This window comes from Melanerpes formicivorus, unplaced genomic scaffold (assembly GCF_026170545.1).
Source record: "Melanerpes formicivorus ecotype bairdi unplaced genomic scaffold, bMelFor1.0.p_v2 SCAF_33, whole genome shotgun sequence".
Taxonomy (NCBI): domain Eukaryota; kingdom Metazoa; phylum Chordata; class Aves; order Piciformes; family Picidae; genus Melanerpes; species Melanerpes formicivorus.
In genome coordinates this window covers 7,161,555-7,189,212 of record NW_027142385.1, presented here as the reverse complement: position 1 = coordinate 7,189,212, position 27,658 = coordinate 7,161,555, and the positions used below count along the sequence as shown (strand labels likewise).

General features: G+C 57.2%; 1 protein-coding gene across 1 annotated transcript in view; it reads left to right on the top strand.

Annotated features, from left to right (window-relative positions):
* Positions 1–26,208, top strand: part of ADAMTS13 (ADAM metallopeptidase with thrombospondin type 1 motif 13) — a 59,053-nt gene extending 32,845 nt beyond the window's left edge. Inside the window, exons 20-46 of the mRNA XM_068155911.1 lie at positions 112–395; positions 843–984; positions 1,337–1,473; positions 3,029–3,112; positions 3,201–3,325; positions 4,263–4,409; positions 4,721–4,855; positions 5,368–5,518; positions 6,500–6,604; positions 7,172–7,323; positions 7,449–7,512; positions 8,814–8,940; positions 9,373–9,521; positions 11,343–11,463; positions 11,918–11,998; positions 12,639–12,820; positions 13,695–13,830; positions 14,911–15,040; positions 15,630–15,819; positions 17,248–17,365; positions 17,942–18,071; positions 19,297–19,501; positions 20,644–20,914; positions 21,215–21,361; positions 22,147–22,323; positions 23,562–23,746; positions 24,852–26,208. Coding sequence (XP_068012012.1) covers positions 112–395; positions 843–984; positions 1,337–1,473; positions 3,029–3,112; positions 3,201–3,325; positions 4,263–4,409; positions 4,721–4,855; positions 5,368–5,518; positions 6,500–6,604; positions 7,172–7,323; positions 7,449–7,512; positions 8,814–8,940; positions 9,373–9,521; positions 11,343–11,463; positions 11,918–11,998; positions 12,639–12,820; positions 13,695–13,830; positions 14,911–15,040; positions 15,630–15,819; positions 17,248–17,365; positions 17,942–18,071; positions 19,297–19,501; positions 20,644–20,914; positions 21,215–21,361; positions 22,147–22,323; positions 23,562–23,746; positions 24,852–25,010 — 4,034 coding nt within the window. The 3' untranslated portion in view covers positions 25,011–26,208. The remainder of the gene's footprint in view (positions 1–111; positions 396–842; positions 985–1,336; positions 1,474–3,028; positions 3,113–3,200; positions 3,326–4,262; positions 4,410–4,720; positions 4,856–5,367; positions 5,519–6,499; positions 6,605–7,171; positions 7,324–7,448; positions 7,513–8,813; positions 8,941–9,372; positions 9,522–11,342; positions 11,464–11,917; positions 11,999–12,638; positions 12,821–13,694; positions 13,831–14,910; positions 15,041–15,629; positions 15,820–17,247; positions 17,366–17,941; positions 18,072–19,296; positions 19,502–20,643; positions 20,915–21,214; positions 21,362–22,146; positions 22,324–23,561; positions 23,747–24,851) is intronic.
* The last annotated feature ends 1,450 nt before the right edge of the window (positions 26,209–27,658 follow it).

Sequence of the window (27,658 nt, the reverse complement as noted above, 5' to 3'; positions counted from 1 at the left end):
CCACAGCTGTCATTTGAAGAGCAGTGCTCCCTGGGACCACTGCATTTGTTTTGTGTGCCATCATTTCCCACAGCTCTTCTCCTGCTTCTGCTCTGGTTTCCTTTCTTCCAGCCCCCGAGTTTGTCGTTGCTGAGCCGGCTTGCCCTTGCCGAGAAGAAGAGCTTGAGCTGGCACCCTGTCAGGTTCAGCACTGCTCCATTGAGGCCTGGGGGGTGCTCTATGCCTTTGAATTTCGAGAGGACCATGCCCTCCTTTCCTCTGCCTTCCTGAGCCACCACGTGGTGAACTCTTCCTTGGAGCTGCTGAAGCGATTCTCGGGCAGCTGCTTTGCAGGCGGCAGTCCCCTGCAGCCCGCGGGGGCGACAGCTAGAGTCACTTACTGTGAGGGGCAGCTGGTGAGTGTGCCCTCAACCTCCTCTTACAAGTGTCTGCAGCCTTGGTAGCTTTGCAGCTGGATTCCCCAAGCACTTGTGAACCCTCTGTGGGGCCTTCAGCAGCCTGGTCTAGTGGGGGATGTCCCAGCCCGTGGCAGGGGGGCTTGGAGCTAGATGATCTTTAAGATCCCTTCCCCTCCACTCCAGTCTGTGGTTCTATGATTCGTGGGGAACTTCCTGACTCCACTGATCCCTGCACTAGGGCTCAAGAGGACCTCCAAGGTCAAAGTGTCTACGTGGGCTGGGGAGGAGCAGCTGTCCCTGGACAGAGAATCTATGATTGAATCAACCTGAGCGTTACCCAGAAGGATCAGGAAGGCTGTGGCCCATCTTTCTTGGGGCACATAGTGCTCCATTGACAGCAAAAGTGTTCAGAGTGACCCAGAGATGGCATTTCATCTCCTGCAGCAAGGAGTCATCGTTGTAGATGAGGAAAAGATTCACATCAAGCCTGTGAGAAGCAGAGATGTGGCCCTGCTGAAGGATCTTGGCTTCTCCAGACCCCACATAGTCTTCAGAAGTGCTGCAGGAGGGGGAGATGGAGGAAGAGGTAAAGTACCAGAGGGGCTGCTTGTGCCTGGCAGAGCTGTCAGCTGCTGGTGGGGCTGCTTGGATGGGCTCAGGGGAAACCCCTGTACCTACTTGATAGATGTTGCTCACCTCCCTGAGCTGTAGCCTCCTGTTTCCCTCGGGGGTGTTTGTGATTCCCACAGCACAGAGGGGTTCCTAAGGGTCCTGGCAGGTGAAAGGAGCAAAGGGAAGTGAGGAACCTGAGGCAGCAGCTGGGGGGTGGTCTTGCAGCTGGATTCTTCTACTCTTTCAGGAGAAGGGAGTGGAGCTGCAGGGCCTCCTCTGCTGTCCTGTGTTGTAAAGCCCCTGTGTGCCTTTGTGCTGTCCAGCAGGGAGCTCTCCGGCTCGCCGGCGGCGGAGGGCCGAGGCAGCTGTCAAACATCTGGAGCTGATGGTGGTGGCAGGTCCAGATGTGTTCCTGCACCACAGAGAGGACACAGAGCGCTACCTCCTCACCAACCTCAACATTGTGAGTAGCTGCCTGTGTGGGTTGCTGCCCCAGGGGTGAGAGCTCACAGGGCCACAGGCTGTCCCACGGGCAGGAGGACCTCTGGGCAGTGCCCATTCAGAGGTGGTTGTGGTACAGAGCCCTGCAGGCAGGGTGTTCCCCTCTGCTTCCCCTGGCACTGCCCAAGGGCAGGAGACTGAACACATCCAAGTGCCAGGCTCTGCACATTGGCCACAGCAACCCCAGGCAGTGCTGCAGGCTGGGGGCAGAGTGGCTGAGAGCAGCCAGCCAGAGAGGGACATGGGGGTGTTGGTTGATGGTAGGCTGAACATGAGCCTGCAGTGTGCCCAGGTGGGCAAGAAGGCCATTGGCATCCTGGCCTGCAGCAGGAGCAGTGTGGCCAGCAGGAGCAGGGAGGTCATTCTGCCCTGTGCTCAGCACTGCTTAGGCCACACCTTGAGTGCTGTGTCCAGTTCTGGGCTCCTCAGTTCAGGAAGGAGGTTGAGCTGCTGGAAGGTGTCCAGAGAAGGGCAAGAAAGCTGGGGAGGGGTCTGGAGCACAGCCCTGTGAGGAGAGGCTGAGGGAGCTGGGGTTGCTTAGCCTGCAGAAGAGGAGGCTCAGGGGAGACCTTCTTGCTCTCTGCAACTCCCTGCAGGGAGGTTGGAGCCAGGTGGGGGTTGGTCTCTTCTCCCAGGCAAGCAGCACCAGAACAAGAGGACACAGTCTCAGGCTGCACCAGGGGAGGTTTAGGCTGGAGGTGAGGAAGAAATTCTTCATAGAGAGAGAGACTGGCCATGGGAATGTGCTGCCCAGGGAGGTGGTGGAGTCCCCATCCCTGGAGGTGTTCAGGAAGAGCCTGGATGGGGTGCTTGGTGCCATGGTTGAGTTGATCAGATGGTGCTGGTTGAGAGGTTGGGCTGGATGATCTCAAAGGTCTTTTCCAACCTGGTTAATTCTATTCCCTTCTGTCCCTGGCACAAGGAGCTGCAGGAGGCCAAAGGGATGTTAGCAGCTGTGGGGTTGTAGCCCTAAAGCCCCTGTGGAGAATGCAGCTCTTCCTTTTGTCACTAATATTGCTGCACCTCACACCCTGCAGCCAGAGCTTCATCAGCAGAGCCCTGAGGCCTTCAGTGAGCTGGAACAAGATGCACTGAGTTCATCTCACATTTGCCATTCCACATCTCATTTCTGCTACTGGATTGCTCCAAACATCTCCTTTGGGCTGTTCTTAATGCCCTCCTTGGGCATTTCCTCTGTGTGTATAGGGCAGGGAAGTCTTTAACCTTCACTCTCCTGCCCTGTGAAACTCTTCTCCATGCAGATTCTCCTCTCTGCTTCAGGGTACCTGACAAATCTGACAACACCTCTCACCTGCTGCCTGATTTACACTTGTGATGCTCACCTGAATGTGTTTCCCTCTTGCTTTTATGTTGTGGTGAGGGATGCTGTTCTGCTCCCCTGACAGTGCTGACTTTGTGCTCACCAGTCTGTTACCTGTGTGGTGAAGGCAGCCCTGCTACTGGGGACTCACAGTGGGAGTCAGCAAGCTGCCTTCTCTGTCTTCTTCTCTTGCCAGGGGGCAGAGCTGCTGAGAGATGCCTCCTTGGGTGCCCACTTCAGGGTTCATCTTATGCAGATGGTGATTTTGAGAGAGCCAGAGGTAAGCAGGGGAGGGCACAGTGTTCCACTGGTGGCCAAGGGCTTGCTGGAAGCTGTGTGGAACACCCAGCCTTGTGCCTTCACTCCAGGCAGAGATAAACATCACAACCAACATCACCTCCTCACTGATCAGTGTTTGTGAGTGGAGCAAGAAGGTCAACCCCCAGAATGACTCTGACCCTCAGCATGCTGACATTGTCCTCTACATCACCAGGTACTGCAGCTGCCCTGCCCTGGGAGAGGGCTGGAAGGAGGGCAGGGGGTGTCTGGCTCCTAGCACAGTGACAGTGGTTTGCACTGGGTCTTCCCTGGGCATCACAGGGATGGGTTCTTTCTCCTCTTTGGGCTTGGTTCTCCTACCCTGAGTGTAACAGTGAGTCAGAGGTGCTCCTTCTTCAGCTTCTGAAGGAGCTGGAATATTCTGTTCAGGAAGAAATTCTTCCCAGTGAGAGTGAGGAGACCCTGGAAGAAGGTTGCCCAGGGAGGCTGTGGAAGCCTCCTCCCTGGAGGTGTTGAAGGGCAGGTTTTGAGCCACCTGGGCTGGTGGGAGGTGTCCCTGCCCATGGCAGGGGGCTTGGAATTAGCTTATCTTTAAGGTCTCTTCCAAGCCAAACCATTCCATGGTTCCCTGCCCAGCCAGCCTTGAGCAGGCATTGTGTGCCTCCAGAGCAGCACAGCCAAACCCACTGCAGCTTTTTGAGGGCAGAGAAGCTGGGCAGTAACTGGAAGTGAAACCCCACTGCTGTTTTCTGTGGAAGACTTCTAGGGCTGCTCTGCCTCAGACATTCTGTTTGACTTTCAGGCTCCTCACTCTAAATTGCCTTGGCTGAACTTGTCAAAGGCAAACCTGGGGAGTTTTGGTGCTCTTTCTTCTGCTGCTGCTGCTCTGGTCATTGGATTCTCCTCTGCTTGTCTGGGGCTCAGGAGGATTTGTCTTCTTTTACTGTAGTATCACCCCTGATTTTGAACAGTGGACACTGATGGGACCCTACTGCCACCACCTTGCCCCAGGGAGCTGCCTGCATCAGAAGAAATGTTAGGTAGCTGGCAGAGTTAGGCCAGGAAGGTGCAGATGAGTTCAGCTGAGTGCCTGGGCCTGACTCTACAGCTGCAGTGGTTCTCTGCTCTTTCCTCTCTCTCCCTGACTGCAGGTTTGACTTGGAGCTACCTGATGGGAACAAGGAGTTGCGTGGAGTGACTCAGTTAGGTGGAGTCTGCTCCTCCTTCTGGAGCTGTGTTATTACCCAGGACACTGGCTTTGACCTTGGAGTCACCATAGCCCACGAGATTGGGCACAGGTCAGTAGCAAAGCCCCAGGACAGCCCAACCTGCTTTATCCAGGTAAAAACTCTCCCCACTTGCAGGGATTCTGAAGGAGGAAAAGGATCTTTCAGCATAACAAAGAGTCTCCCGCAGGTTTTTAGCATTTCTTGCCTTCCTGCCTGCTCTGGGACAGTTGGGAGCTGCAGAGAGGAGGGGAAACCTTTGTGGCAGCAGTCAGAAGAAAGGCTGCAGAGGGAGCTCAGTCCTTGCTTAGAGGAGAGAGGCTCAGAGGCAGCCCAGCCTCGGGGCTTCTTCTCCTCAGGGCAAGGTGCTTCTTGTGTTACAGCCTTGGCATCCCCCACGATGGTGAGGGGAATGTGTGCAGCAGCAGTGGGCACATCATGGGCTCAGCAGGGAGCCACAACAGCATCGACCTCACCTGGTCCCAGTGCAGCCGAGATCAGTTCCTGGCCTTTGTCAGGTAAGGGAATGCTGGAGTTCTGGGGGGGCAGTTCCCTGTGTTTGGGGCTTGGGAGAGAGCAGGGAAAGAGAAGGGGTAAAACCAAGTCACATTAATGGGAGATGAGGAACTGTGACAGCTTGAGGCTTGTTTCTTTCTTGGCCCTCGTGGCTGTTACTGCGCTTAACCGAGTAGCTGGAAATGGCTTTGGTTAGTGGCTAAGATGCCTGGGCTGGGTTGGACTTCTCAGGCACTAGCTCAGCCTGGAAGTTTCATTTCAAATGTCAGAGCATCTAGACTTCAGTTGGCACTGTGGGCTGTGAGCTGGCTGGGTGAGGGACAGGAACAGCTTTCTGTCACCACCTCGGCGGCAGGCAACTGCGAGCACCTCCAGGCAGCTGCTGCACACAGCAGCGAGCATGTGCTGTCTGGGAAGAGCAGCAGCCAGCTCCCAGGATGAAACTCAGCAGAAGTTTGCAAACATGTCCTTGTCCTTGCAGCTGGGAAAGTGATGTTCCTTCTGTTCCTACCAGCACAGGCCAAGCAGACTGCTTGAATGACCTGCCGGACACGGGGGGCAGCATCCCGGGCTGGAAGCCTGGCTTGTACTATGGAGCAGATGAGCAGTGCAAAATAGCCTTTGGCAGCCTTGCCACAGCATGCACCTTTGCTGACAGCAATGTTGTAGGTAGAAATTTGTCTGTCTTGCTACAGGGGCAGCAAAGAAGTCTCCTGGAGCCAGGGCTCAGGGAGAGGCAGCTGAGGAGGTTTCTTGTCTAGGGCCCTTGGCTGCTTTGCTGCCGCAGCTCTCTTGGCAGAGGACAAACATTCAGAGGGGGTTTGAAATGCTTCCATTGTCTCCATCAGCTCCTTTGGCCACAGAAGTTTCCTTTAAGGGTTGCACAGTCCCCAGAGCCCCCTGGGATTGTGTTTATCTCCCAGGCTACCACTGGCTCTGTTACCTTGCTCTCTGTCTCTCAAGCCCTTTTTACCAGGGCTTCTCACAGCAGGCTGGGGGGCAGTGGCTTTAGGCAGGAGGAGAGGAGAGTTAGATGAGGTCAGGAAGAAATTCTTGACACTGAGGGTGGGGAGACACTGGCACAGGTTGCCCAGGGAGGTTGTGGGTGCCCCCTCCCTGGAGGTGCTCAAGGCCAGGCTGGATGAGGCCTTGAGCAGCCTGGGCTGGTGTGAGCTGTCCTTGCCCATGGCTGGGGGGGGTTGGAACTGGATGATCTTGAAGGTCCCTTCCAACCCCAAACCATTCTATGAATCTATGATTGTGTGTCCAAACAGGGCTCTGGCTTGGGTACAGCTACTCAGGGCCTTGGTTTAGGGAGCTCTTGTTCATTGGATTCCTTCAGCTTCCTCACTGCTTTCTCAAGGAGCTATGGGTGAGAAGTGCAGCCTGGCTAACAGCTGCTGCCTGGACAGGTTTTGTTCATGAGGAAGCACTTGGGTGGGGAAAACTTCAGTTGCTTCAGCTTCCAGCATGGCAGCAATGGACTCTGCACATGGCCACAGCTTCTTCTTGGCAGCAGCAGAAATGAAGGGGCTTGATTGCACTGTTGGGTGGCTGTGGGGGAAGCTAAACCTCAAGGCAGCTTTTGGGAGTGCAGTGCAGTGCTGCTGAGCCTCAGTGACTCCCTGATCTCCTTGTCACACCAGGACACCTGCAGAGTGCTCTCCTGCCATGTACAGCCAGGAGACAAATCCAGCTGCACTAGGCTCCTGGTGCCCCTCTTGGATGGGACTGAGTGTGGAGTCAACAAGGTAAGGAGGCTGCTGGCCTGCTAGTCAGAAGTGGGTTTGGGTGCTGTGGGGTTCATTAGACAGCAAGACATCAGCAGTGCCTGGAAGGCACATGGCACACACTGCCTCTTGGCCAGGAAGCTAAGGCCAGCCACTCCAGTCACAAATTAAGCCCAGCTGATCTTGCTGTTCCCACCTTGCCTGTGTCTCTGGAGGTGCTTTGTGTAGCTTGGTCTGGAGGTGCTTTGTGTAGCTTGGTCTGGAGGTGTTCAAGACGTGTGGCTGTGGCACTCTGGGACATGCTTTAGTGGCCATGGTTGATGGTTGGACTTGATGATCCTAAAAGTCTCTTCCAACCAGAAGAGTTCTATGATATCTGAGCTCTCCTCAGGCTCTGCTTTCCACCTCTCATCTCTTTGCTTTAACCTCAACCTCACATGAGACCATAATGAGGAGTGAGCCTCTTCCAGGCTCCTTCATCCTGGGGTTCTCAGCAGAAAGATGCTGGGGACCTGCGGCCCCCTCACATCCCAGCCCTGCTGGGTTCCCTGTGGTGCTGCTGCCCATTTTGTGTCTTCTTGACCTTAGTGGTGCTCCAAGGGACAGTGCAGCTCCCTGGAAGAACTGAAGCCCCTGGCTGTTGTGCATGGGCAGTGGTCTGCCTGGAGCCCCTTCTCGCCCTGCTCCCGCAGCTGCGGCGGCGGAGTCGTCACCAGGCAGCGGCTCTGTAACAACCCCAGGTAGGAGGTGGGGAGCTGGGCAGCTTGCAGTGTCCCTTTGCTGCTTCAGGGCCACGGGGGGCTGGGGCTGGGGAGCTTTTGCCTGGCACAAAGCTGCCTCTGAAGAGTTCTCCTGTCCTTTCCAGGCCTGCTTTTGGGGGGCAGGAGTGCCGTGGGGCCAGCATCCAAGCAGAGCTGTGCAACCCTCAGGTAAAGCAGCTCCTGACAGCTGAGATGTTGCTCAGTGCTCTTCAACACTTTGGGAGCTGCATGGAGCTGGTTTCAGATTGGCTGTGAGGAAGAAGTTGTTCCCCATGAGGGTGGTGAGAGCCTGGCACAGGTTGCCCAGGGAGGTGGTGGCAGCCTCATCCCTGGAGGTGTTTGCAGCCAGGCTGGAGGTGGCTGTGAGCAACCTGCTGTGGTGTGAGGTGTCCCTGCCCATGGCAGGGGGTTGGGGCTGGCTGAGCCTTGAGCTCCCTTCCAGCCCTAACCATTCTGTGATGGCCCACACCTCCCAGGGGATCTTCCAAACTCTCTCTTGGAATTGCAGAGCCACTCCTTCAGAACTCCAGGGACAGCTCCAGGGAGGTGGTTGGGGCACCATCCCTGGAGGTGTTTAAGCCCAGGCTGGATGAGGCTCTGGGCAGCCTGATCTAGTGTGGGGTGTCCCTGCCCATGGCAGGGGGTTGGAGCTGGATGATCCTGTGGTCCCCTCCAACCCTGACTGATACTATGGTACAAAGGAACTCCCAACAGCTCTGCATTCCAAGCTCCTTTGTGAAGCCAAAGCCTTAGCTGCAGAAGGTGGGGAGCAGATCTCCAGCTCCTAAGCACAGGGCAGTGGAGAGGGTGGAAAACATCCCTAGGAAGAGCTCAGCATCCCTGTGGGAAGTCAACCTCCCAGGCAGAGGTGCTGCAGGGCAGTAGATGGCTGCAGAAGCATCTGACTGGCCACCAAGTGGGGGCCTGGCACTGGCTGCTCCTTGAGATCCCTTCCAACCCTGCCAATTCTGAGTCTCTGGTTTGGGACTGTCCTTTTCACAGCTGGCTGCTCAGGGGAGGAGAAGTAGGGGTCTGGCATGCAGCTTGCCTCTGTCTGCCAGCAGGAGAGGTGTTTGCTCCCCTGTGGCTGGAGGCAGCAGTGTTGTTTCTGAGCATTGTTCCTGCCTAATGCAGCATTTTCCCTGTGCCTTCATGGCAGGGCAGATGCTGAGCAAACAGTGACTCACTCAATGATAGCTTCCTTCAGAGGGACACTCTGAAGCTGCTGCCCTTTCCCTTCTCCAGTTATTGTGTTGAAGTAGCAAAGACAGCAGCTCCCAAACACAAGGCTCTGCCTTGGCCCACAGCCTCCCTCTCAAGTGGGTTGGCCTGGTTTGGGGTTGGGGTTTGGTTGTGTGGCTTACCAGCCCCTGGTTTCTGCTTTCAGCTGGGGGGTGAAATGCTGCCTGAGGGTCTGTGCTCAGCAGCCTCCTCTCATGGCCCCTGCAATTCTCTCTGGGCTGTTGTAGGCCTGTGCAAGGAGCCAGCAGGACTTCATGGCTGAGCAGTGTGCAGCAACCAACCTCAAGCCCCTGCATGTCTCTGGAGCAGCACCAGCCTTTTACACCTGGACTTCTGCTGTTGGCTTTGCCAAAGGTAGGGAGAGGCTGAGGGAGCCTGGGGTTGGACAAGGTGGCCTTTGAGGGTCTCTTCCAGCCCACTGCAGTCTGTGAGGCAGGAAGCCTGGCTCCTGTGTGCAGGGAGTGCTCGTGGAGCTGGCTGTATTTTGAAGTCAAAAGGCTGTTCCACTGATTCAGTTTTCTTGTCAAGCCTGGGTGCTCTGTCAGATCCTTTTGGCTTCTCATTGCTTGATTCATAGAATGCTTTGGGTTGGAAGGGACCTGCAAGGTCATCCAGTTCCAGCCCCCCTGACATGAGCAGGGGACCAGGTTGCTCGAGGCCTCATCCTGCCTGGCCTTGAACACCTGCAGGGATGGGACATCCACAGCCTCCCTGGGCAGCCTGTGCCAGTGTCTCCCCAGCCTCATTGTCTGACCACTCCTCTCTCCTCCTGTCTGCCTCCTGCAGGGGACCTGCAGTGCAAGCACATGTGCAGGGCCCTGGGGCAGGAGTTCATGATCAGCCGTGGAGCCAGTTTCATAGATGGAACCAGGTGTGAGCAGGATGGGGCTGAGCACCAGGAGCCTTTCAGCCTCTGTGTGATGGGAGCCTGCAGGGTAAGTAACTGGGGAATGCAGGTGAGCCTCTGCCCTCTTTGCAGAGGCCTGCAGTGGTAGGGGCAGTGGTTTGAAGCTGGAGAAGAGCAGATTCAGACTGGATGGCAGCAGCAAGTGGTGCACCAGGAGGCTGCTGGGAGACCAACAGGCTGCCCAGGGAGGGAGTTGAGGCCCCAGCCCTGGAGATACTGAGGGTCAGGCTGGACAAGGCTCTGAGCAACCTTGTGTAGTGGAGGATGGCCCTGCTGAGTGCAGGGGGGTTGGACTGGATGGCCTTTGGAGCTCACTCTGTGGGCCTGTGTCACCTGCTCCAGAGGAGTCTGCCAAGGGCAGGGGCAAAAGGCATTGTCCCAGGACAAGCAACAGACTGAGCTCTGCTCAGAAGAATTCTGTTGCTGGATGGGGTCCAACAAATCTGCTCTTCCCTCTGTGCCCTCCAGATAAGAAGCCTTGCAGGAAGCAAGGCTGCTCAGCTCTAAGCCAAGCAGCTATAGCTTTGTGAGTTGGTTGAAGAGAGACATCCTTAGCTCTGCATTCTGCATGGTACCCAAATAGCTCCAGGAAGTGATGGCCCTGGGGGAAAAAGCCCTGGGCTGGAACCTGCCACTGGCTCAGGGGCACAATAGAGAGTGGAACCTGGGGAGTGTGTCTCAAGGAAGGGATTTTTGCAGCACCACTGCTCAAAGCTCTGTTGGGTTTTGTGGGTTGGAGGTGAGGAACTGGGCACTGGTGATGCTGAGTTCAGTTTGGGGCCCCTCACTCCCAGAAGGACATTGAGGTGCTGGAGCTGCTCCTACAAAAGGGCAACAAAGCTGGGGAAGGGCTGGTGGGGAGCAGCTGAGGGACCTGGGGGTGTTTGGTCTGGAGAAGAGGAGGCTGAGGGGAGAGCTCATTGCTCTCTACAGCTGCCTGAAAGGAGGCTGGAGCCAGGATGGGGTTGGTCTCTTCCCCCAAGTGACAAGTGACAGGAGAAGGGGAAATAGCCTCAGGTTGCACCTGGGGAGGTTTAGGTTGGGCATGAGAAACAATTTCTTCCCCAAAAGGGCAGTGGTGGAGTCCCCATGCCTGGAGGGGTTTCAGAGCTGTGTAGATGTGGTGCTGAGGGCCATGGCTTAGCAGCAGCCTTGGGAGTGTTTGGTTAGTGATTGGACTTGCTCTTAGAGCTCCTGTCCAGCCTGAACAACTCAGTTATCCTCTAACCCTCTGCTGCTCTTGAAGACATTCCCTGTGCTCTCCAGCCGAGTGCTGCTCACTGCCTGGTTCCTGTTCTGCCTTTACGTTCCCGGAGCACACTTCCAGCCTGGGATGTTTTCCTCATTATCCCCCGGGTCCCGGTGGTGTTAAGGCATTTCCAGCTAAGCGGCAGCAGAGGGGGTGGGCAGGGGCTGCTCTGCTGCTGCTCTGCTGGCAGCGGCGCGGAGTGGCTGCCTGCGGGCAGCAGCCGGAGCCTGGGCTCGGTGCCTCCAGCGGCAGTCCAGCACCTGCACGTGTCCTGCTGCTAAGCCTGCTGAGATCCTCCCGCAGCTCTCTGCGAGCCTTCTTCATGGGAAAGAGGACAGAAGCCCTGTTCTGAGCTCTGGGGGATTGGAGGATGTGAGATAGGCTTGGAACTGGGGCTTGGGAAGCTAAGGATGGCTTTAGAACCTGCCAGTCATATTTACTCTGCTCCTGGGATTCCCTTCTCCTGCTCCTTTTCCACCCCCCTTCCTCTGCCCCTTTCTCCCCCCCCTTCCCCTGCCCCTTTCTCCCCCCCACTTCCCCTGCCCTTTTTTCTCCCTTCCCAGAGCAGCCAGGCCCTGACAGTGTCTCCCCTTTGCTCAGGCTTTTGGATGTGATGGTCAGATGGACTCCCAGAAGAGGCTGGACTCTTGCCAGGTCTGTGGGGGTGATAACAGCAGCTGCACCAAAGTGAGTGGATCTTACACAGAAGGAAAAGCTCAAGGTCTGTAGCCCTCCCCCTCAAAGCACTCATCTTCAGCATCCATCATCTTCTTGTTTCAGCTCCTGCTTGATGTATTTCCTCTTGTGGAGGCTTTGCTGATGGAGCTTGGGTAGGCAGCAGAGCAGGCAGCTGAGATCTGAGGCAGGGGGGGAGCTGCTGTGTGGGCAGAGTGACTCTTCTCTGCACCTGGCCCAGCAGTGTAGCAAACTCCTGGGGGCTGTGGCAGATGCTCCCTGAGATGCTCAACATCCTCTTGGGGACCAAGCTGGTTCTTGCAGGATCACAGTCAGGTATTGAGCAGAGAGCAGGACAGAAGGGAGAGGAGGGCAGGACACAGAGCTCAGCTCAGTTTTGTGTGCTCTGTTCAGCTTGACCATGAAGGCTTTGGAGTGGCTTTTACCCAAACTTCTGATCTTCAGCACTTGAGTTTCCTTCTCCCTTTCCATCCTTCCAGAGTATGTGACATTTCTGTCCCTGCCTTACAACACCACCTTGGCACATGTTACCAACTGGAGGCCTCTCTTCACACATTTGGGTGAGTTGAAGGACAAGGAGAGTTTGTTTGTGGGATGCTGTCCAGGTGGAAGAGTCTTGATGATGGAGTTTGTCTGTGGGAGGCTGTCCAGGTGGAAGGGTCTTGATGATGGAGTTTGTCTGTGGGATGCTGTCCAGGATGATGGAGTTTGTTCATGGGATGCTGCCCAGGATGATGGAGTTTGTTCATGGGATGCTGTCCAGGATGATGGAGTTTGTCTGTGGGAGGCTGTCCAGGATGATGGAGTTTGTTCATGGGATGCTGTCCAGGTGGAAAGGTCTTGATGATGGAGTTTGTCTGTGGGAGGCTGTCCAGGAGGAAGGGCCTTGATGATGGAGTTTGTCTGTGGGATGCTGCCCAGCCATGTTCTTTGGGACGTCTCTGGCTCACATCAAACTGGTCTCTGTCAGATGGACAGCCTGTGGCTGCCAGCAGCAGGGCATCATAGTATCATTGTATCAGTCAGGGTTGGAAGGGACCACAAGGATCATCCGGTTCCAACCCCCCTGCCATGGGCAGGGACACCCCACACTAGATCAGCCTGGCCAGAGCCTCATCCAGCCTGGGCTTAAACACCTCCAGGGGATCCTGCTGACCACATCATAGCTCTTAACCTCACTTCTGCTTTTGCTCCTCTAAGCTGTGAAGGTCAAGGGAGAGTACATAGTTGCTGGAAAAGGCAAAACCTCCCTGAATGTCACCTACCCATCAGTTCTGGAGGACAGCCAGATCAAATACAGGGTGTTTCTCACCAAGGACAACCTGCCAAGCCTGGAGGAGGTCCATGTAGATGGGCCAACACGAGAAGAAATTGAAATACAGGTAAATGAAAAGAGCAGAGCTGGCAAGGGGCCACTCAGAGCTGGCAAGGGGCCACTCAGAGCTGGCAAGGGGCCACTCAGAGCTGCCCAGACTCAGGCTGTGCAGCTCTCCAGCAGTGCAGGGGCTTGGAGTCACAGAATGGTTTGGGTTGGAAGGGACCTTAAAGCTCAGCCAGTTCTGACCCCCAGCCATGGGCAGGGACACCTCCCACCAGCCCAGGCTGCTCAAGGCTTCATCCAGCCTGGCCTTGAACACCTCCAGGGAGGAGACATCCACAGCCTCCCTGGGCAGCCTGTGCCAGTGTCTTCCCACTCTCCCTGGGAAGAATTTCTTCCTCATCTCCAGCCTCAATCTCCCTCTGCCAGCTTCAATCCATCCTCTTTTCCCCAGATCTTTACTCCATGAGCTCTCCTGGGCTGACTGAAGCAGCAGCTGCTTGGTCAGAGCTTACTGAAGAACTGAGCTGAGCTTTAAAAGCAGATTGCTGCAAGTGAGCTGCAGCCACCACTGTTGAGCTGCAGCAGAGCAGAGAGGGGTGAAGCTTCTGAAGTTCAGTCAGCAGCTGAGGCCAGGGGAGGTGGTGTTCACCAAGGGTGATGGTGGTGAGGGAGAGGTTGGAGGTTGGCTGCCTGCAGGCTTTCTGCAGCTCTGGGGGGTGGTGGTGTGGAGAGGAGCAGAGAGGGTTAAGCTTTATGCTATGTCAGAACTCCCAGGCTGAGCACTCTGTGTACTCACAGGCTGCATCTGGCAAGAACTGAGAGGCACAGCAGTGAGGCTGAAGGTTGGATCCAGGCTGGGAGTAGCTGCTCCTACCTCTGTCTGGAGGGCTGAGTCTGAGCTGCTCTGTGCCCTGACCACAGCTTTCCCTCCCCAGGTCTATCGAAGGTATGCAAAGGAATTTGGCAATGTCACCAACCCAGCCATCACCTTCAGCTACTTTGTCCCCAAGGAGAATCTGACATACTCCTGGGTTGCTCAGCTGGGGCCATGCTCAGTGACCTGTGGGGAAGGTGAGGCAGCACTGCTCATCTAGCCTGGAGAGGAGCAGGCTCAGGGGAGACCTTCTTGCTCTCTACAGCTCCCTGCAGGGAGGCTGGAGCCAGGTGGGGGTTGGTCTCTTCTCCCAGGCAGCCAGCACCAGAACAAGAGGACACAGTTTTAAGCTGTGCCAGGGGAGGTTGAGGCTGGAGGTGAGGAGAAAGTTCTTCCCAGAAGGAGGAATTGGCCATTGGGATGTGCTGCCCAGGGGGGTGGTGGAGTCCCCATGCCTGGAGGTGTTCAGGAGGGGATTGGATGTGGCACTTGGAGCCAGGGTTTGGCTGTCAGGAGGTGCTGGGTGACAGCTTGGACCTGATGATCTCTGAGCTCTTTTCCAACCCTATTGATTCCATGACCTTTACTTTTGATGGAGGTCTGGGCCTAGCTGGTGGCAGCTGTTTGATGGCTTGAGGGTTCTGCCACACAAATGTTCTCTGTCAGCCTGGGAGGTCAGAGAGCCCCAGGGTCCAGCACCTTAACACATCAGAAGGTTGGGAGGCTTATCAAATCATGGAATGGGTTGGGTTGGAAGGGACCTTAAAGCTCAGCCAGCTCTAGCCCCCTGCCACGGGCAGGGACACCTCCCACCAGTCCAGGCTGCTCAAGGCTTCATCCAGCCTGGCCTGGAACACCTCCAGGAGGGGACACCACAGCCTCCCTGAGCAGCCTGTGCCAGTGTCTCCCCACCCTCCCTCCTCATCTCCAGCCTCAATCTCCCTCTGCCAGCTTCAATCCATCCTCTCTCCCCCAGATCTTTACTCCATGAGCTCTCCTGGGCTGACTGAAGCAGCAGCTGCTTGGTCAGAGCTTACTGAAGAGCTGAGCTGAGCTTCAGAAGCAGATTGCTCTCCTCCTATCGCCTGTTCCTTGAGAGAAAACAGCAGCCCCCACCTGGCTCCAACCTCCTTTCAGGAGCTGTAGAGAGCCAGAGGGTCTCCCCTCAGCCTCCTTCTCTCCAGGCTAAGGACAATGACTGAGTGAAGTGCAGTGGCTGCACCTTGGTGGCACAACAGAGCTGAGCTGCCCCCTCTGTGACCTCCTCTCTTTGCCAGGGACACGAGCAGTGCGCCACGTCTGCTTTGACCAGACAAGGAACGAACCAGCAGAGGAGCAGTGGTGCCTGGAGCCCCCACAGCCCCTAGCAGAGCACCAGCCCTGTGCCATGGAGCCATGCCTGTACAGGTTGGTGTTCCTGGAAGCCCAGCCTGGCCTTGCTCTGCAGGCTCTGCAGTCTCAGTTGATGAAAACAGCAGAGAGGAGGAGAGGGCTGAAGGAGCTTCCTGCCAGTGGTGCATCAGCTCCCAAGCCTGGTGCTCCTGGTCCTGTGAGGTGGTTGAGGTGTCAGCTGAGTGGGCAGCTGCTGGCCCTTCCAGTGTCTTGCAGCAGCAATCTGAGGGCTTGGCCAGCAGAAGTCTGCTCCCAGCCCTGGCAGGGTTGTGCCAGCAAAGGTTTGGCCTCCCTCTGGAGGAGGCCCTGTGTTAGTGAGGCTGCAGAGAGGGCTGAGAGCCTGCCCAGACATTGATCTCACAGGCACTCAGTGCTTAGTGCAGAGGGATTCCACTGGCAGCCAGAGCTCTTTAGCTTAGGTGCTGTTAGCCTTCCAGAGCTGGCAGTGCAAGGACTTCAGCTCCCAGCAGCTGCCCCTCAGGGGCACCAGGGCTGAGCTCTGGAGCAGGGGAAGCTGCCTGCTCTCCAGGACTCATCAGTGGTGTGAGTAATGAAACCTTCCTGACCCAGACAAGAAGCTGTGATCCAACTGCTTCCCATTTAGGTGGAAGACCTCTCAGGCAGCTGAATGCTCTGCTCTCTGTGGAGCTGGAGTGGCCCAGCAGAACCTGACCTGTGTTCAGCTCCAGGGGGGCTTGGAGACTGCTGTGGATGAGAGCTTCTGCCCAGCAGAGGAGAAACCTCTCCCCACTGTGCCCTGTGTGGTCAGTGTCTGCCCTTTAGGCTGGGACAAGGTGAGTTGGTGCCTTCTTGCTTCAGGAGTCTCACTGGTTAGGCACTGGTGAGCCACAGGAGGCTGCAGGCTGAGAGCCACCCCCTAAAGAGGCTGCAGGCTGAGAGCCACCCCCCAGGAGGCTGCAGGCTGAGAGCCACCTCCCCAGGAGGCTGCAGGCTGAGAGCCACCTCCCCAGGAGGCTGCAGGCTGAGAGCCACCCCCCCCAGGAGGCTGCAGGCTGAGAGCCACCCCCCCAGGAGGCTGCAGGCTGAGAGCCACCCCCCAGGAGGCTGCAGGCTGAGAGCCACCCCCCCAAGGAGGCTGCAGGCTGAGAGCCACCCCCCCAAGGAGGCTGCAGGCTGAGAGCCACCCCCCCAGGAGGCTGCAGGCTGAGAGCCACCCCCCAAAGAGGCTGCAGGCTGAGAGCCACCCCCCCAAGGAGGCTGCAGGCTGAGAGCCACCCCCCAAAGAGGCTGCAGGCTGAGAGCCACCCCCCCAGGAGGCTGCAGGCTAAGAGCCACCCCCCCAGGAGGCTGCAGGCTGAGAGCCACCCCCCCAGGAGGCTGCAGGCTGAGAGCCACCCCCCCCACAAGGCTGCAGGCTGAGAGCCACCCCCCAAAGAGGCTGCAGGCTGAGAGCCACCCCCCAGGAGGCTGCAGGCTGAGAGCCACCCCCCAAAGAGGCTGCAGGCTGAGAGCCACCCCCCCCAGGAGGCTGCAGGCTGAGAGCCACCCCCCCCAGGAGGCTGCAGGCTGAGAGCCACCCCCCCAAGGAGGCTGCAGGCTGAGAGCCACCCCCCCAGGAGGCTGCAGGCTGAGAGCCACCCCCCCAGGAGGCTGCAGGCTGAGAGCCACCCCCCCAGGAGGCTGCAGGCTGAGAGCCACCCCCCCAGGAGGCTGCAGGCTGAGAACCACCACCACCTTCCTACAGGAGTCTGGGAGGGTGCTTCACACCAAGCTGGCTGCCCAGCTGAAGCTCCATCCTGTCCCTGCAGACAGCTCTGGCCCTCTGAGTGTGTGCTGCTGCATTCATCAGTGCACAGTGCTGGCTTGTTGAGGGGAGCTGCTGCTGCTGCTGCTGCTGCTGCTGCTGCTGCTCCTTCTTCACTTCTCCTTGCAGAGCCCAGCAAAACCAGAGGCAGCAATCAACCCCTGGTCCTTAGGGGACACCTCACTGGCCAGCAGTGGTCCTGGTGTGGTGGGGAGGATTGCTAGCAGGGCAGAAGGCTTCTCAGCACAGGGGCCAAATCCCTCCTGGGGAGCCACAGTTAGAGGTGGGGAATGCTTTAGGCATTTCCAGTCCCAGGTACCTCTGCAGAAGTGGAGCAAGTGCTTCACTTGGCCTCTTCCTTCAGTGAGCTGCAAGCATCCTGTAGGCTGCATTGGGTCAGAACCAGTGTGGGAAGCAGGTGTCAGTGTCAGCCTGGCTCTTTCTGCTCTCCTCTGAGGGGGAAGATGGACACTTGCTGCAGACTTCTGAGTCACTGGGGCAGAACCAGCTGCAGAATCAGACCCTGTTTGTCTGGAGCCCTCTGGCTGGAGAGTGTTCTGTGTCCTGTGGCAGAGGTGAGATCCTTCACTGCTGCAGGGAAATGTGGCTTGGCTGCAGGCATGAGCTCAGTGCCCAGGAACCCCAGGGACATGGATTTCTCTCCTCTGCAGCTCCAAGTGCCTCTGCACCTGTGGCCACACATGGGTTTGAGTCTGGAAGAGGCAAGGTGGGAGTAGCTTGGAGGGCTGAGATCTGATTCAGCCTGGGAGTAGCTTGGAGGGCTGAGACCTGATTCAGCCTGGGAGTAGCTTGGAGGGCTGAGACCTGATTCAGCCTGGGAATAGCTTGGAGGGCTGAGACCTGATTCAGCCTGGGAGTAGCTTGGAGGGCTGAGACCTGATTCAGCCTGGGAATAGCTTGGAGGGCTGAGACCTGGTTCAGCCTGGGAATAGTTCAGATGGCTGAGGCCTGGTTCAGCCTGGGAGTATCTTGGAGGGCTGTCTGGCTGCTCCTTCAGAGCTGGGGAGGGATGAATGCAGTGAGTGTGCCTGGGGCTTACTTGTTTAGCACACACAGAGGCAAATGGCACTGCTTGGCTTGTCTTGAGCCCTTCCAAGCATGCCATGCAGTAGGATCATTCCTCTTTCTAGGTCAGACTCAGCTCCAATATGTGTGTGTGGCTTTTGACACCAGAGAAGAGACCCAGGAGGAAAACTGTCACCCAGTGCCAAAGCCAGAGGGCAGGGTGGAAGTCTGTGACCTCAGTCCCTGCCCACCAAGGTAAAGCTGTTAGCAGGAGAAAGCCACCAGTGAGAGCTCCTTCCTTTCCCTCTGTCTCCAGGCACATGGCAAAGCTACCCTGAGCAGTATTTGGAGTCTGGGGGCTTCTTGCAAATGAGAAAGGCCTCATGGTAAAGCCTTGTTTCAAAGGCTGCCTTCTGAGTACCATAGGCAGAAAATGTGAGGCAGGGGGGAGAAGACAGCTGCTGGGCAGCAGGAGGGGAAGGAGGGAGGGAGCTGTAAGGAGGGGAAGGAGGGAGGGAGCTGTAAGGAGGGGAAGGAGGGAGGGAGCTGCAAGGAGGGGAAGGAGGGAGGGAGCTGCAAGGGAGGGGAAGGAGGGAGGGAGCTGCAAGGGAGGGGAAGGAGGGAGGGAGCTGCAAGGGAGGGGAAGGAGGGAGGGAGCTGCAAGGGAGGGGAAGGAGGGAGGGAGCTGCAAGGAGGGGAAGGAGAGGGAGGGAGCTGCAAGGGAGGGGAAGGAGAGGGAGGGAGCTGCAAGGAGGGGAAGGAGAGGGAGGGAGCTGCAAGGAGGGGAAGGAGAGGGAGGGAGCTGCAAGGAGGGGAAGGAGAGGGAGGGAGCTGCAAGGAGGGGAAGGAGAGGGAGGGAGCTGCAAGGAGGGGAAGGAGAGGGAGGGAGCTGCAAGGAGGGGAAGGAGAGGGAGGGAGCTGCAAGGAGGGGAAGGAGAGGGAGGGAGCTGCAAGGAGGGGAAGGAGAGGGAGGGAGCTGCAAGGAGGGGAAGGAGAGGGAGGGAGCTGCAAGGAGGGGAAGGAGAGGGAGGGAGCTGCAAGGAGGGGAAGGAGAGGGAGGGAGCTGCAAGGAGGGGAAGGAGAGGGAGGGAGCTGCAAGGAGGGGAAGGAGAGGGAGGGAGCTGCAAGGGAGGGGAAGGAGGGAGGGAGCTGCAAGGGAGGGGAAGGGGAGGGAGGGAGCTGCAAGGAGGGGAAGGAGAGGGAGGGAGCTGCAAGGGAGGGGAAGGAGGGAGGGAGCTGCAGTGTTTTCCACAGTGAGAGACAGCAGAGGGTGGGGATTCAGGTGGCAGAAGCCTCATCCCTGGAGGTGTTTGCAGCCAGGCTGGAGGTGGCTGTGGGCAACCTGCTGCAGTGTGAGGTGTCCCTGCCCATGGCAGGGGGTTGGAGCTGGCTGAGCCTTGAGCTCCCTTCCAGCCCTGCCAGTTCTGTGACTCTCTGATTGATCACTAACTGAATTCTTCTCCTCCATGTCCTCTGTCAGGTGGAAGGTAACCCCAGCTGGCCCCTGTTCCTCCAGCTGTGGGCTTGGCTTGGCAGTGCAGCTGGTCACCTGTGTGCAGAGCCTCCAGGGCAAGGAGGTGCTGCTGGAGGAACATTTGTGCCCCGTGGCAGAGAAGCCTCTCGGCAGCGTGCCCTGCGTCGTCCGAGCGTGCTCTTACGAGTGGAGCTCCAGTGAGTGGACAGAGGTACTGGCTGCTGCTCAGCTGCACTCTTGGTGGCCAGCCAGGTGCTTCTGTGGCCATCTACTGCCCTGCAGCACCTCTGCCTGGGAGGTTGACTTCCCACAGGGATGCTGAGCTGTTCCTAGGGATGTTTTCCACCCTCTCCACTGCCCTGTGCTTAGGAGCTGGAGATCTGCTCCCCACCTTCTGCAGCTAAGGCTTTGGCTTCACAAAGGAGCTTGGAATGCAGAGCTGTTGGGAGTTCTGAGGGAGTGGCTCTGCAATTCCAAGAGGGAGTTTGGGGCCACCACAGAACTGTCAGGGCTGGAAGGGAGCTCAAGGCTCAGCCAGCTCCAACCCCCTGCCATGGGCAGGGACACCTCACACCACAGCAGGTTGCTCACAGCCACCTCCAGCCTGGCTGCAAACACCTCCAGGGATGAGGCTGCCACCACCTCCCTGGGCAGCCTGTGCCAGGCTCTCACCACCCTCCTGGGGAACAACTTCTCCCTCACATCCAATCTCAATCTCCCCACTTCTAGTTTTGCTCCATCCCCCCCAGCCCTATCCCTCCCTGACACCCTCAAAAGTCCCTCCCCAGCTTTCTTGGAGCCCCCTGCAGCTCCTGGAAGGCCACAATTAGGTCTCCTTGTAGCCTTCTCTCCAGCCTGCACAGCCCCAACTCCCTCAGTCTGTCCTCACAGCAGAGCAGCTCCAGCCCTCTGCTCCTCCTCATGGCCCTGCTCTGGACACCTTCCAGCACTTCCAGATCCTCCCTGGCACAGAGGCTCCAGAACTGGCCCCAGAGCTCCAGCTGTGGTCTCAGCAGAGCAGAGCAGAGGGGCAGAATCCCCTGCCTGGCCCTGCTGGCTCTGCTTCTCTTGCTGCAGCCCAGGCTGTGGTTGGCTCTCTGGGCTGCAAGTGCTCCCTGCTGGCTCCTGCTGAGCTTCTCCTCCCCCAGCACCCCCAGCTCCTTTTCTTCAGGGCTGCTCTCAGGCCAGTCCCTGCCCAGCCTGTGTCACACAGCTGATGAAAGTGGAGCACTGCGAGGGCAAGTGGCAGAGCAGCCCCATTTCTCCAGGTGATGCCTGTGCCAGTAGATTTGTGTCTTTGCAAGTCACCTCCTGGGGCACTTGCTGAAGGGCTGTGGGTTTCTTCCTGTGCAGTGCTCAGCCTCCTGTGGGAACGGCGTCCAAACCCGGCAGGACTTCTGCCTCAATCCTCTCACCGGCCAGCAGGTGAACCCCAGCTTCTGCAGGCACTTCCCCAGGCCCATTGTGCTCCGTGGCTGCTCTGCAGGGCCCTGTCCTGAGCAGCTGGTGGTGCCCAGGGCCCGTGGAGCAGCCCTGCAGAGCGTGCCAGCAGCTGTGGCAGCCTCAGCTGCCCCCCAGGCCGGAGGCAGGCGCCGGGCCCAGGAGCAGGCAGAGCCCGGGGCAGGTGAGGAGGACACTACCCAAAGGGTCAGCTGGTCCTGCTGCCATGCAGGGACAAGGAGCATGGGAAGGGAAGGCTGCTTGTTGGGGGGGTCCATGTGCTGCTCCTTCCAGCATGCCATGAGCTGGGAGCCATGACTCTTCCCCTCCCTGGGCTTCCCAAGGCTCTCCTGACTGGGGACTCCTCGGGGCAGCTGCTGACTCTGCCTGTGCCCTGCCCCTTGTGCCACCAAGGCAGTGGGAGCTGTTTTCCAGCAGCTGCAGCTCCTTCTGGGTGTGTTTCTCAGCTGTCTCTGCTCTGCAGGTGTCTGTGGCAAGCTCTTCCTCAATGCCACCGGGGTGATCAACATGACGGGCGTGGGGGGCGGCGACTGCAGCGTGGCCATCGGCCGTCCCCTTGGGGAGGAGATCACAGTCAGTGTCCTGCAGAGCTCCCTCAACTGCAGTGCAGGTACTGCCCAGGGGCAGCTGGGCACCACAGCCTGGCCCTTGGGGAAAGCTGCACCTCATTTGCCCACCTGACTTTTGGTGCTGCCCCGGCTGGCTCTGGCTGCCTTGGAGCTTGTGTCGTCTCTGAAAGCCTCTTACAAGTTCTTCTGTCCCTCCAGGTTGTCCCCAGAGGGGTCTGGATGGAGATCTCTCCCTGCAGAATGGCTTCTTGCCTGTGCTGTTGAGAGATAGGAGATGGTGGGGGCAGAGAAGCTGCTTGCCCTGGCCTGTTATGATCTCTCTGTAATGCATCCTCTTGCTGGAGCAGAGAGAAGGGCAACCAAGCTGGGCAAGGGTCTGGAGAACAGGGCTGGGGAGGAGCAGCTGAGGGAGAAGAGGAGGCTGAGGGAGACCTCATTGCTCTCTACAGCTCCCTGAGAGGAGGCTGGAGCCAGGTGGTGGTTGGTCTCTTCTCCCTGTCAGGTGATAGGACAAGAGGAGGCCTGACATTGCTCCAGGGGAGGCTTAGGTTGGAGATGAGGAAAGATTCCTTTGCTGCAAGAGTGGTCAGGGATTGGCAGAGGCTGCCCAGGGAGGTGGTGGAGTCCCCATGCCTGGAGGGGTTCCAGAAACCTGTGGCACTTGGGGCCCTGGTGGTGCTGGGGTGCTGGTTGGACTGGGGGAATCTCAGAGCAATTCTGTGGTAGTAAAATGCAGGAATGCCTTCATTCCAGACCCCTGCAAGATCTGCTGTGGCCTTCTGCTCACAGTACACCCATGGCTCATCCCTGTGCCCCTCCCTTCCAGGCGAGCTGCTGCTGTTCTCTGGGCGGATGATGTGGAGGACAGGCTGCAGGAAGCTGCCCTTGGCACTCATAAACTCCAGGACAAACACCCTGCTGGTGAAGCAGCGAGCTCTGCTGCCAGCCCACGGGGTGGTTCTTCAGTACAGCAGCAGAGCTGCAAGCAGGAAGTATCACCAAGGTAACCTCACTGCAGGCTTGGCTCTCCCTGTGGGTGAAGCCCCCCACAGCTTGCCCTGCTGAGTGCCACAGGTCACAGATCCCTGTGGAAGTCTCACCAGAAGTGAGACCACAGCTGGGGCTCTGGGTCCAGTTCTGGAGGAAGGAACTGGAGGTGCTGGAAGGTGTCCAGAGAAGAGCCACGAGGAGGAGCAGAGGGCTGGAGCTGCTCTGCTGTGAGCACAGCCTGAGGGAGTTGGGGCTGTGCAGGCTGGAGAGGAGAAGGCTCCAAGGAGACCTCATTGTGGCCTTCCAGGATCTGCAGGGGGCTCCAAGAAAGCTGGGGAGGGACTTTGGAGGGTGTCAAGGAGGGATAGGACTGGGGGGGATGGAGCACAGCTAGAAGTGGGGAGATTGAGATTGGATGTGAGGAAGAAGTTGTTCCCCAGGAGGGTGGTGAGAGCCTGGCACAGGTTGCCCAGGGAGGTGGTGGCAGCCTCCTGCCTGGAGGTGTTTGCAGCCAGGCTGGAGGTGGCTGTGAGCAACCTGCTGTGGTGTGAGGTGTCCCTGCCCATGGCAGGGGGTTGGAGCTGGCTGAGCCTTGAGCTCCCTTCCAACCCTGACAGCTCTGTGAGTCTATGAAACCTTGCTTCATTTTTAGCAGCTGATGAGCCCCTTCTTGAGGGTTGCTGGAATTAATGACTGGAGAAGAGAAGGCTCCAGGGAGGCCTCCTTGAGGCCTTTCAGTGCTTGAAGGAGCAGATCAGAAAACTGGGGACAGATTTTGGGCACAATCCATTGGGACAGGACAAGGGGTGATGGTTTGACACTAAAAGAGGGAGATTGAGGCTGGAGGGAAGGAAGAAATGGTGGTGAGGGCCTGGCCCAGGTTGCCCAAGCTGATGGTGGATTCCCCATCCCTGGAACCATTCCTGGGCAGGTTGTTTGGAGCTGTGAGCAGCCTGCTCCAGTTACAGACAGCTGACTGCAGGGGAAGTGGGGATTGGATTAGATGAACTTTAAAGGTCCCTTCCAAGCTGAAGCATTTGATCATTCTCTGCCTGGTGCACTACCCCTCTGTTCTCAAGGCCCCTGCAGGTGTTTGCTGAAGCTTGGAGCTTCCCAGATGAAACTCCCTGAGACTCCCAGATGAAACCTCTCTGCCTGTCTTGAATTTAGATGACTTCTCTTCTCTTATTGATGCTGGACACTTCCCTAAGTCATTTTCTTCTCTGTTCCCTTTCCCTCCCCCCCTCTCAGACTGTGACCAGCAGCTGTTTGGTCCCCAGGGTGAAATAGTGAGCCCTGTGCAGCTGCCTGGTGAGAGGCAGGGAGGAGTCTGCAGGACCTTCATCAATGTGGCTCCTCAGCATCGCATTGCCCTCCGGGCCCTCTACACTGACCTGGGCAGTGGCAGCAACCAGAGCCACTTCAATTACATCCTGGTGAGTCAGACACCTCAGGGGGGTGATTTGGATGGCAGTGGACTCATCTCCTCCTCAGGGATTTCCATCCAGATGCAAAGTTCAGTCCCAAGTCCTAGAGGGTTGGGCTCTGTCCTGTAAATCACTGAGCCACAGAATGGTGTAGGGGTGGGAAGGGACCTCCAGAGGTCACTCAGTGCAACCCCCCTGCCAGAGCAGCATCACCCAGGGCAGCTCACACAGGAACACATCCAAATGGGCCTTGAAAGCCTTCAGAGCAGGAGACTCCACAACCTCCCTGGGCAGCCTGCTCCAGGGCTCCAGCAGCCTCACAGTCAAGGAGTTTTTCCTCATGTTCAGGTGGAACTTCCTGGGTTCCAGTTTGTGTCCCTTGCCCCTTGTCCTATCCCAGGACACCCCTGAAAAGAGCCTGGCCCCTTCTTGAGACCTTCAGCTGTTTGTCAATGAGATCTCCTTTCAGCCTTCTCTTCTGCAGGCTGAACAGCCTCAGGGCTCTCAGCATTAATGGAGGATGGGCTGGAATAGGGTAGGTTGGGCTGGAATAGGATAGGATGGGCTGGAATAGGATAGGATGGGCTGGAATAGGATAGGATGGGCTGGAATAGAAGGTTGGAAGGTTGGAAAAGACCTTTGAGCTCATCCAGTCCAACCTATCCCCCAGCACCATCTGATCAACTCAACCATGGCTCCAAGTGCCTCAGCCAGGCTCTTCCTAAACACCTCCAGGGATGGGGACTCCACCACCTCCCTGGGCAGCACATTCCCAGGGCCAATCTCTCTTGCTGGGAAGAATTTCTTCCTAACCTCCAGCCTAAACCTCCCCTGGCACAGCTTGGGACTGTGTCCTCTTGTTCTGGTGCTGCTTGCCTGGGAGAAGAGCCCAACCCCCACCTGGCTACAACCTCCCTGCAGGGAGTTGGAGAGAGCAAGAAGGTCTCCCCTGAGCCTCCTCTTCTCCAGATGTGGATGAGCACTCCTGATGTCTTCCAAGCCTTGTGCAGGGCACCTCCTCCCCCTGAGTGACCACTCTGCAAGCCCCCAGTGCCCTGTGGGCTCCTCCCTTGCCGGCTGCTGTGCCAGAGGGGTTTGCTCTTTCCTGCCGCAGGTCCGCGACGTCAGCACCATGAGGAGCGTGGTGTTCCGTGGCAGGCAGCAGTTCCTCTGGCACTCCACAGGAAGCCAGGCTGAGATTGAGTTCCATGAAAATGTGAAGGATCACCACAGCAGCTTCTGGGCTGAGTATCAGGCTGTTGAGCCCCAGTGAAAGGTGACCTGCAGGGGCACTGCGCTGAGAGGAGCCATGGCTCAGTTACTCACTGCTGTGTGTTCACTGCCCGAGGCCACTTGAGTCATTCCACCTCCTGCAGCCCTCACAGAGTTGTTTCATCTGGAGAAGCCCTCTGAGATCACCCAGCCCAACCACTGAGCCAACACCACCATGGCCATTAAACCCTCTCCCTAAGTGCCATGGCCACAGGTTGCTTGACCACCTCCAGGCATGGGGACTCCACCACCTCCCTGGGCAGCCTCTGCCAGTCTCTGAGCACTCTTGCAGCAAGGAATTCTTTTCCTCATCCCCAACCTAACCTTCCCCTGGCACAATTTGAGACCATTTCCTCTCCTCCTGTCACCTGACACTGGGGAGAAGAGACCAAGCCCCATTTCTGATGGACTGGTTTGGGTGGAAGGGACCTTTCAAAGTCATCACATCCAACCCCCCTGCAGTCAGCAGGGACAGCTGCAGCTCACCTGCTGAGCAGGACCAATACTACCTGCTGACTCCTGTGGGATCTCACTTCATACTTAGGAAGGTTATGCAAAAGACATCTAACTCCTCAATATTTAGCAAGTAGTCCTCCTCTGGGTTCTCTCTCTGTGCTGCTGGCTGGGAGTGCAGTTTGTGTGCCTGCACTTAGTCACTTGGACACTGAGGTCTCAGTGCCCTGCTCCTGTAACACACTCTGACCTTTTGGCATTGCCATTTAACTTCTCAGTGGCTCAGTGTCCCATCCCAACCCCCTCTACACCACAGCTTTATGGTTGGCCCCTGAAGTTCACTCTCTTGCAGTGTCTGTGCTCCTTAACACAGAGGCCCCCTGAAATTCTGGGTTGTTTAGAAAGAAGGCAAAGCTTTGATCTGGATAGAATCAGTAAGGTTGGAAAAGACCTCAAGGGTCATCAAGTCCAACCTGTCACCCAAGACCTCATGGCTACTGACCTGAGAGCTGTGGCAGCAGGACAGGCTCTTTGCCCAAGGAGGGTGGTGCAGCTCCAGGAGAGGTCCACCCAGAGAGCTCATGGAATCACCAGCCTTGGATGTCCTCAGGTCTGGGCAAGCCTTGGTGGCAGCTGGCTTTGTGTGACACTCAGAGGTCCCTCCCTAGCCACCCCTGAGGCTTTGTGTGTCTCTCAGTGGTAGCAGTGCTGCTTTCTGTGGGCAAATAAAGGAATTCTCTCTCTCAGTGCTGGGTTTGGTGCCAAGATGTGTCTGCTGCTAGGACCCTGATGAGAGCAGTGGCTGTGTTGTTATTCTGCTCCTGCCTTCAGCTCACAGGAACTGTGCAGTGAGAGATGGTTGGGGCTGTGGCAGGAAGAGGTTTTCAGAGCAGTGACAAATATTCAGAGAATCACAGAATGGTTTGGCTTGGAAGGGACCTGCCAGATCATCCAGTTCCAAGCCCCCTGCCGGGGGCAGGGACACCTCCCACGAGATCAGGTCGCTCAAGGCCTCATCCAGCCTGGCCTTGGATGCTCCTAGGGAGGAGACAACCCCCCCCAGGGAGGTGCTCTTCACCCTGGATGCAATCAGTGGTGCTGCCTGGGCAGTTTCCCTCCTGTTTGTTTCCTTTCAGCTGAACTCTCTGACACCTTCCAACGACCACAAACCCTTCTGCCCTTCTGTCTCCTTAGGAGTTGGTTTTGTTGCTGCTTCAGCCTGGAGGGTTTTTTTTTGGGGGTGGGGGGGAGAGGGCTGGGTGGGTTTGTTCTTTTGCTTGCCAGCCTCCAGGTTTACATTCTGTTCCTGGAAGAGCAGGAAAGTAGCTTCTTGAGGCAAGACCCTCGAGGAGCTGCTTGGACGTCTGGGCTCTGCCTCTGCGCTGCGTGGGTGATGCAGGCGCTGGGCCTCTGCTTCCTGCCTGCCTGCCTGACAGGAGAGGCTCATGCAGAGCCATCCTTGCTCCTCAGCCTTCCCAGCAGATGGGATCTGTCTTCCTGCTCTGCTCTGGATCCCAAGCCTCACTGCTGTTTATTGCTCCAGAGCCACCAGTCTGCAGGGCTGGGCTGTGCTCAGTGACTGCTCCATCTTTAAGGTGAGGAGGGAGGGTGGAAAGAGAAAAAGGAATAAAAGTGCAGCTGCTTCCTTTAGGCTTTCAGGGAATGAAGGTTTTCTTGTCCCCCTGGGCTTTTTGTCTGCATTCCAAGAGTTTGCCAGTGGGACTGGCAAATTCCCACTTCTCACTGGGTTTTTATTGAGGAGAAAAGCAGATTCCCATTCAGCTCTTCCCATCTTTAGGGAGGAAAAACCTGATTCCATTCAGCTCTTCCCACCTTTAGGGAGGACAACCCTGATTCCATTCAGCTCTTCCCACCTTTAGGGAGGAAAAACCTGATTCCATTCAGCTCTTCCCATCTTTAGGGAGGAAAAACCTGGTCCCACTCAGCTGCTCCCATATTTGCAGGGAGAAAACCTGATTCCATTCAGCTATTCCCATCTGCAGGGGGAAAGAAAACTTGATTCCATTGACCTGCTCCCACTTATTAGGGAGAAAAATCCTGACTCCACTTAGTTCTTCCCATTTACTGGGGAGAAAAGCTGATTCCATTCATCTGCTCCCATTAATTAGGGAAGACAACCTGATCCCATTCAGCTCCTCCCATTTATTAGGGAGAAAACCTGATTCCATTCAGCTC